The sequence below is a fragment of the Centruroides sculpturatus genome, unplaced genomic scaffold, assembly GCF_000671375.1.
Source record: "Centruroides sculpturatus isolate CEXI.00-Female unplaced genomic scaffold, Cexi_2.0 scaffold2311, whole genome shotgun sequence".
Classification (NCBI taxonomy): domain Eukaryota; kingdom Metazoa; phylum Arthropoda; class Arachnida; order Scorpiones; family Buthidae; genus Centruroides; species Centruroides sculpturatus.
This window is the reverse complement of record NW_019390470.1, coordinates 1,095-10,772: the sequence shown is the minus strand read 5'-3', so window position 1 is coordinate 10,772 and position 9,678 is coordinate 1,095. Positions and strand designations below refer to the sequence as shown.

The following is a 9,678-nucleotide window of genomic DNA, read 5'->3' as shown; positions in this document are numbered from 1 at the left end:
ATAAACTAGTTTAAATCAATTTTAGAGAATTACATTGTATGTTTTACAAAATTTTCATTAATTTGTATTTTAGGATAATATTTTATTTTATTCAAAAGATTCAATTTAAGTTATTTTTTAATTTACAAAATTATCAAACTATTTTTAAATATTAATTTTTCTTAGTTTATGCATAATTGAGTGAAAAAAACAAAGAATGATATTTTATAATTTAAAATTATCTTTATATGTAATAATTTGTTATTACAATCAAAAATTCAGCTTTTTATAAATACAAGATAAGGAATTCATTCTTTTTATTTACACTACAAATATGGCCACAACAATAAATTGTACATGGACAAGTTTGTTATCAAAGCAATTCACACAAAAGTCTGAGTGCAAAATCTAAAACTTCTCGGAGACTGAATGAGAAAGAGACGTGGATATAGCGAATACAGTCTTGGAGTTATAATTATGCAAATCCTTAGGATTAAACAATAACTATTTTCCTTAAGAAACAAATTACACAAACATTAGACTTTTAGGATTATCAAGTTTATAAATCATAGCAATACTAGTCACTGCTCTGTGCAGTAAGAAGAGAAAATTGCCGGAAGATGGATTGTTAAAAATTAATACATATGCTTCCCATCTTGTAAATTTGTTTATAATTTTATGGGAAGCAAGTGATCAATTATGATTAAGTAATGCTTACATAGAATGCTATTAAATCATTGTTCACAGTGAAATTAAAAAAATCAGGCCCCCATTTCATCCCGCAGAAATCAATCTAAAAATACACAGTACTAATTTGTAATGTCTTACAAATTATTATTATTATCATTATTATTATTGTTATTATTAACTACTAACATAATTTATTTCACATCTAAAAAGATTTCTAAACATTTCTACAAATTTATCTAAACAGTTTGCAATCAATCAATCAAGTATAATCTCCCTACTAAATTTTGGATGGATGACTATTAAATCTGTAGGGAAGCTGACTGGATTACAGGCAAATTCTGGTTGGCAACAAGCATAGCCTCTGTTGTCTATTTTGGTTAATAACTCCTGTACCAGTGCATCGAGCACCATAGTATGCATCGGACTCAGAGACTCAATCTCCGGTTGTGTTGTGGCACAGTTTAACTGTACGAATTAATTAGTTATTGGCCCAAATAGTTATTCTTGTTATTCAATTGGTCTTTGGGCTCAGATTTCTTAAATTCTTTGGACCAGGATTTGAAGGAGATATGGCATCTGGACTTTTTTGATTATTTATTTTAATTTCATTATTAATTTCAAGCTGAGACAATTTTCTCCATAATTCATCTCGTTCTTTCTCTTTCCTTTTCTCTCTGAAAAAGAAAAAATTATAACATTGAATTTTTATTGTATTAAGAGTAATGAAAATTTTTATTATAATAAACTTCAAATTATAAATAATATACAGTATTTGTAATAAAGTAAACTAAATTTTCAATATAAGCTATAATACTGATAAAATTTTTACATTAATTGTATAAAGTTAAACAACTACAAAGGTTAAATTTCTGAAATAGCTGATGATCACTTATTATAATGAAAATTAACTATAGAAACTAAAAGTTTGCTTTTTACTTCTGAAGTATTTAGCTGTTACTCTATATAGTTTTAAGTAAAGATATTAAAACAAGAATCTATTATATTACTATTATAATTAGCATCAAACCATGAGATAATCTGTTTAAAGATTAACCAGTAGGTGAGTATGCAAAAAGTAGGTGAGTTAAAAAGTATGCAAATTGGCTTCAGATACTTTCTATTCAAAGAATAACAGAAAAATGCCAAATACATGAACAAAAACTTTTACTCTATATTGTTTTAATTGTAGTAAAAGAATTATAAAGTGTGTATAAAATACTTTCACACAATGAGTACTTTACCAGATGAAACTTTAAATTTCCTGAATAGATAGCCAAAAATTTTGAAAGTTTGAATACAAAAAAATGCAAAATTTGTTTATATTTTGTTGAACCTTTATCAAAGCAATAATATTAATTCTAGCAGAAAGGTGGAAAGAGAATGTTCACAATATACATAATGAACTAAACAATGTCAAGCAATTTTAAATAAAGTATAATTGGCATTAACTGAGCTTTCAGTTATAACTGATGATGCTAAGCAATAATTGACACTAATCAGGATCTACTGTATTAATTTTATTGGAAGCAAGCAATCAATGAACAAAATGCCAATTATTTAAAAATGTTTCAGTTTTAAATATTTGGCATTTAAACACAATTACATTAATTGCTACACATACATTTATAAAATAAAATCAAAATACATATAATTTCAGTAATAATGTATAATATGTAAGATCTATATCTGTTCATATTGGTACATCATTTCTTTCTATTTTATATTACTCTAGCATTATAATTATAATTTTTATACATATTATTTAATATATTTAACATATTTATTACATTACATATTATGTCATGTTATAGACATGTATACAAAATTTAAGGAGAAACACAATTGCTGTAAGGGAGGAGTGGACCAATCTACCCCAAGAACACCTGAATCACTTGGTGACACAAGCTTGCCACAGCATTGAGTGCTGCATCATATTCAAGGTGGACATATTCCATACTGACAAGTCTCTCTGCTTGAATATTGGTAAGCACTTTCCATCCATTCTCCACCTATTTTCAACTGCTCTATACATCTTTTTCACCAAAGACTTATTTTTATAGCTTTGTTGTGTATTATCTGGTGTTTTATATTGAGTAATATAGTTCTTGCCATATTTGTCTACATTCATCTACAGTTCTATCTATCCATTATTCCACATTACTATTTTACCTTAATTTACTGTTTATAATAAGCATCTTAAAAGTTAATATAATGTTTTAATATAATATGTTTCTTATGTACCATCTGTAAAATTAGACAAATTAGAAAAAGTTAAAAAACACTTCCAGAAAAATATTTATAACAATTATTTGAAGATTTTTTTTTAATAATTAGCTAATTGAAAAACTTGATAATATAAAACTTGTTATTAATTTTATTAAAGTGTAATTAAATTCATTCTTTCATCAAAAACTTACTTTTGTCTTTCTGACTTGTATGAACTTGTTAATTCATCAAACAGTTTTGAATTCATTTCCATAAAGGTTTTCAAAACATTATAGACTAGTGCAATAATAGTTTGATTCCAATGTTCTCTGGATATACGAAATAAAGCTGGGTACATAATGGGCATGATACTCTGGTTATTTTCATCTATAAGACTTAAAATGTATTCGTTGTTCCAAAAGTATAAAGCTCTCTCTGCAACCTAAAAATATATGATAATTAATGTATTTTATTATATTTACATTAAAAATTTTCAAAAAATTTTTAATAATGATATTTATTTATTTATTTAATTTTATTTTTTTTGAAAAAGTCCAATTATACATGTATGCAGTTGCAAAAATATCTGACACCTACCATAGATGTTATCCACATTAAAATTCTTTCAATAATCAATTTTTTTCTGAGTTAATTTTAGTGTTTATTATTATTAAATTTATAGTCAGTCCAATTAAAGATGAATGTTAATAATTACAACATGTACTTGATAATTATAATGCTAGTACCATGCTCTTTTCATTGTGTAAAGTATATTTTGTCAACTAAAATAATTATATACTTTTAAAACAATATTGTGACTTTGTAATGTTTCATTTTGTTTTGTACTTTCATTATTATGCTAACAAAATCAAAACTAAAAATTACATTAGTACCACTTATTGATGTATTTGCTTCCTATTTTTTAAACTGTATAGTGTAGAAATCTGTTTAATATTAATTACAATAACATTTATATAATTTAAATTATTAGTAAATAAGTTTTAAGTTAGACAACAATAACTGCACATTTTCCAAGTAGTAATTGGATTTAAAAAAAAGAATTTCAGCATTCTACTGAATGACATAACACTCACAATCATCAGTCATTTACCATATAAAAAAGCTTATTTTTTGTTGAACAGATATAAAGTAATTATTATTAATACTTTTGATACTTAAGACAAAATCTACTTAACTGCATTAAGTATTTTGCTTCTTCTAGGGTTAGCATATGTCCTTACTTATAACGACATTCTCAATTAGGGTTTGCAAAAGTTTGTGCAGACAGTAATTTTTACACCCAATTTTGTCCGTATTTCCAGTGATAGGACATTTTTCTTTATTCTTGCAATATATCTCAAAAATGAAAGATATTCTCTAAGAATATCATCATAATGTTAAATTTAGAATTTAGAAGTTATTACTGATTTAATTGGTCAGATAACTGAGTAGTGTTTTCACTTTCAATATTATATCTTTAGCATAATTTATCACTTTGCAATGCTTTTTTTGATTTCAAGTTTCATCAGCATCCAACTTCAATCACACATGGATTTTGTGTAGCATTAGCTTTTGCGATATGTTTACTTTTTATGGTAATCTATACTTTATCCATCTAAAGTCATTGAAGTAATTGCTTGCTTAAATCAGCTTGTCATATAAGTAAAAATAAAATCTTATTTATTACAATATAATCCTCTGTATATTGAAAAAATAATTGTTTGAGGAATCAGAAAAAAAAAATTATTATTGTCTAGCAAAGTTTCAAGATTATGGCTTTTATTTTAATAAACTGAAGAAATAATTATTAGAATGATGATAATTTGATATCACTTACTTGAAAATGTGGGCTAGATACACATTTAGCAATTTGTCGAAATAAGGGTTCTTGAATCTTGGCAAACTGACTTGGTTCTATTACATCCAAAATCTCCTCTATTTCACCAAGAAACATCACCTAAAATTTAAAAAAAAATTAAAAGAATTAAATAATTTATTATTTTTGCTTTTTGTCCTGTTTTATTACATAATATTTGTTATAGTTTGACAAGTCCTTTGGAATAGTAATTCTTTAATTTGAAAGTTGACTTAAGTCCTTTGGAATAGTAGCAAATTAGTAGCTATTAAAAATATTATATAAATTATTTATAATACTAATAAAAATAATGTAAACATAATGTAAACATCGGACTTCAACATAAACAATTTAACATCATAACATTGACTTTGTCAAGTATCTGTTAACTTTCACACCTGGGAGTATATCCTCTTTTAAGTTCTCAGCATCGATAAAGACACTCACGCGAGCTTCCGACCTGCTGTCCTGATTTCATCATTTTAATATAATACCAAACTGGCAGTCAAGCAGTTATCGCCAGTTCCTCAACCAGGCCACTCATTTTCCGTGCTTCAAATTTTGGATACGTTTAGATACATCGTTTTATTATACATTTGGATATACTGTTTTAATTATCTTTATGGGTAAGTCATCCTTCTCGCCTATGGCTATAGTATCTATTGTAAACCCAGAATAAGAACTGTAATCTAGAACTTTCTTCCTTTCGACCCAACCGGCACACATCAGATCTCCATCCTCTACAACAGTGATTCCCAAACTTTTTTGATCCACCGCCTCCTTTGTTCCATAAAGTTATACCTAATGCACCCTAACCCATTTTCTCTTGTGTGAGAAAGGATTGGAAATATTCTTAGGAAAACTTTTCTATGAATCTCACACTTTGTGCCCTTACTGTACATTGTTCTCAACGTCTGGAAACCATTAAACCTGTTAAACTGTTAAGACCTGTTAAGACCCATTAAACTGTTAAACCTGTTAACAGAGGAAAGAGAATGGCTTTCAGTGACCCCAATTTTGCCTTTGGTCACCATTTAATATTGTGCCTCCAGCGCCCCCTAGATTTACTCATCGCCCACAAGGGGGCGTCATTTTGCCCATTTTGAGAAATGCTGCTCTACAAGGTATTTATCCTCGTGCGAATCTCATGTGAACTCTCTCTCTCTCTCTCATGACCACTAGATAGATAGGCTAAGTTGATATAACCCTATATATATAGATTGTATATTGTAGTCTATCACGTACTCAATTTTGTTGAAATTAAATGGTTATTTAGTTAACTTGGGTGTCTGAGTACTTTACTTCTGTCATGTTTTCTCTCCATCTCCATCTGAAACCTGATCGCTTGGCACACAGCCGCTTGCATGACCTACTTTTTAACCTAAACTAAGTTGCCGTCATGGCTCCTGTGTCAACCGAAACACAGTGGTGTCAGTCCTGACAAGGCATCAAAGAGGTGCCGACCCTCCGGTTACATAAAGGTTTTAGAATATTAACAAGATGAATATCATTGTATAAATATTTTAAAAATGGGAAATACTTTAAACAACACTGTTAGTATTGAAATTATTAATTGCTGGAAAGAGTGTTTGTTAAAAAAAAAATTTATCATCAAAAAGTATTTTTATATTTTAATTTTCTACAGAAAAGTTATTTGTAAATTTTAAGTATTATTTTCTTTTTTAAATAAAAAGTATTGCTTTATTTCTTGGGCAAATTCTGAGTTTTTACTAATTTTTTAAGTATATGTATTTTGTATATTGTTAGTACTGGAATCACTATAATTATTATTATTACTTTTATTCTTATTATTGTGTTGCAAATTTCTTACTCAGTTGATACTGGTGCCATGTATTATGCTGACTAAAGTCAAGGCAATGTTACACTTTTTTTGGCAGCTATAAGCTTCCATGTTATTGGAAGTTTACACTACAAAAAAGTCTAGAAATGTTAAACCTTTAATATAAACATATGCATATATGCATATGTTTTTATTAAAGGTTTAACATTTCTAGACTTTTTGTAGTGTTTGTGGTATGATACCATGGAAGAGCAGACAATAAGCACACTATTTATCCTCCATAGTTATACTCCATTTGCCCAAGAAATAAGGTATGTGTTGATTTTTTTAGTGTGTGCATTTTTCATGTTATGAGTATTTGGAATAGAGATGGCTATTATATAAGTGATCTTACTACATTTGTCAATGAACGATATGTCAAGTCTATTGTGATGAATTGTTTTTTTTATGTGATTATGGCTCTGTCATAGTATTAGAAAATGACACACAAATTATACTGTCTGTGGAGTGTATTTGTAGTATGGTACTTGGGTGTCTAATAATCAGTTTTTGTGTGCAAGCTCTTAAGTGTATTATATTTGCTAATTGATTATGTCTATGTTAATAGTCTGTACTAAGGGCATGCAACCAGTGATTATATATTGTATTGCTTCTGGCAAAATTTGGCATTTTCTGCAAGTCATTTATAAGTGATGTATCCTTCAGAATGTGTTTTCTTTAGTGTTTATGACCTAATTTTGAATGGCAACCATAAACCCTTTTGTCTCTTCAAACAGGCAACCTCAAGCCAACCAGTAGTTTTGACACAGCTTTGTCAATATAGTCTTGAGGTAGGTCATAGGCATGCCTGTCATGAAGTGCCTTTTGGGGTCTTGACTGCTTAATGGTGTCTATGTTATTTATGTGTTGAGCTATATCCCAGTGATCAGAGTATAAGTTTGGCTGACGGAAACATGATATTAAGAGTTATAGCTTTATGTAATCTTGCTGTTTCTTATTTTTTGTGTGAAATTATTTANACTGAGAAGTCTGTCTACTATTCAGAGGTATATGCTGGCAGCCATATTGTATTTTAACCTGGTCATTAAAAAGTGAAGAATACGATGGGTTACAAAAGTATCAAATTTGTGTTAAGAATGTAAAAATACCAAAAAGTATATGTAAAATATATAATTAAAATATATATACAGTATATTATTTTATATTATTTATTTTTTCAGCTGTAAAAATCACATTTTAATCGAATTCTAAATAGCAAACAGATTGTATAAGATATTTTAATTAACATAAAAATTTCAACTAAATGTAAACATTGATTAATTATTAATTCATCAAAAATGACCTGAGTGGAAGTAATGAAAAAGAAAAATAAAACTGTTGTTATGAACAGAAGGATTTAGGTGATGAAAATTTGAATGTCAAGTTACGAAGGTGATTTGCTAGCCACTTCAAGAGGTTTGGTATTCTTGCATTTATAACATCATTTATGATCTAAGCAACTAATAAAAATTGATATAGGGATTTTTCTTTGTAGTTATCAAGTAGGTGTAATTTTTCAAACATTTTTGCTTTTTTCAATAAATGATTTATTAAAAAAATTACACCTAATCCACCACAAAGCTGTTAAGATCATAAATTACGTAATAAATTCAAGGAAACCAAATATCAACATTATCACTTTAAATTGAAATTGCATTCATAACACAATCTTTGAACTTTCACCAAATAAATGCTGTTGTCTTAACTATAAAAACTTTTTCTGTTTCAAATGAACGAATAAATCAGGAAAAGTTTATGGTTTCTTGGTTCTGAAAGCTTAATTCTAAAAATAAGAAAGAAATTTAACAACATTAATATGAATGACGATAAGTGATGATTGACAATCTAACCAGATTAATGTTCGCTAACAGATAGAGTATTGTTTGGCTTTTTACAATCTGCCCTCCTTCCCATTCCTATTTTCAGTGTCTTTATTTACCTATGATCAAAATTTGTCCTCTGAAAGAGTATTTTAACCGATTCTTTTAGTTTTAAAATATTCCATATGTAACTAATTATTTCAGAATATTGAAGACAGGACTTTGTTTTCATAAGATTGGTTATGGACGACATCATCTGTTATTTAGAGGTGAATATAATAGATGTCTTGTTTGAAGGGTCTGGGAATTATAAAAATATCCGTTAAGTAAAGTTGTCCATTAGTGGAAGTTTTACTGTATAATCTTTATTATTGAATAGATGACATTGCCCTCCATCTTATTCTAAGGTTTAGAATCTACATCATCTTTTTCAGCTAATTTCAAATAAATCAGTTGATATTTGGCTGAATTTTCAGTATTAAGTAGTCAGAAAGACAACAGTAACATCCAAATAATCATTTATTAGTTGGCCAAAAAGTTGTATTTGATCCATCCCTAATTATATATTTATTTTTAATATTAATAATTTTATGAATTGGAATATTTATACCATTTAAAATTAAATTTAGTAGCTTTTAATTTAATTTTATTATATTACAAAGAAATTGTAATATCTCTTTAATATAAAACATGAAAAATATAACACAGTATTTAACATGTACAAAATTATCAATTTATGTTATATATAAATAATGGAATAAAGTTAGAATGTATATAAAATTTTTAATACTGTTATAACTTATTTTATAATATTCAGTTCTGTTAACAAAAATATAATTGCTGATTTAGCAAAAAAAATATTTATGTGACTCACATTAGAGTATTTTTAGTCAGCATTTATTATTTAAAAAAAGTTTAATAGGATGAACTATTGAGATTATTTTAGATCTGAAAATAAAGTTGGACAGAGAAAATATCTGATGATTTATATATTATACATTATAAAAAATTAAGACGATACTACATCAAAATCAATAAAACAGAAGAAACTTGGTCTTTAGATGTTAAATCTTTTAATTACAAAAATTATAAGTCATAGAATACAAAATAGTAAATACTGACTATTGCTTTTTTATGTTTCTATGCTTATTGATTTTTTAACCATATAGATCAAAATAAAAATAATTTACAATAATAATTAATATATCATTATACAGTCAAATGAAATGAAGGAATTGTCTTCATCTTCAGAACTTATCTCTGAAGAATTGAAAATACAGAAATAGTAA

The 9,678-nt window shown here is 27.2% G+C and overlaps 1 protein-coding gene across 1 annotated transcript; it reads right to left on the bottom strand.

The window, feature by feature from the left end:
- Window positions 1-202: 202 nt before the first annotated feature.
- Window positions 203-4,857, bottom strand: LOC111617478 (serine/threonine-protein phosphatase 2A 56 kDa regulatory subunit epsilon isoform-like). Its single transcript, XM_023358758.1, has 3 exons — window positions 4,712-4,857; window positions 3,087-3,316; window positions 203-1,343 (listed from the first exon to the last, which is right to left on the bottom strand). The coding sequence occupies exons 1-3, from the start codon at window positions 4,826-4,828 to the stop codon at window positions 1,181-1,183; spliced, it is 510 nt and encodes a 169-aa protein (XP_023214526.1). The 5' UTR covers window positions 4,829-4,857; the 3' UTR covers window positions 203-1,180.
- Between the last annotated feature and the right edge of the window lie 4,821 nt (window positions 4,858-9,678).

What these genes read in the sequence shown, in the direction of transcription:
- LOC111617478 (XM_023358758.1), bottom strand. Translation starts at nt 4,828, where the DNA reads ATGTTTCTTGGTGAAATAGAGGAGATTTTGGATGTAATAGAACCAAGT. An exon ending in TATCTAGCCCACATTTTCAA is followed by an intron (nt 3,317 to 4,711) that starts GTAAGTGATATC and finishes ATATATTTTTAG; the next exon opens with GTTGCAGAGAGAGCTTTATA. An exon ending in TACAAGTCAGAAAGACAAAA is followed by an intron (nt 1,344 to 3,086) that starts GTAAGTTTTTGA and finishes TTTCTTTTTCAG; the next exon opens with AGAGAAAAGGAAAGAGAAAG.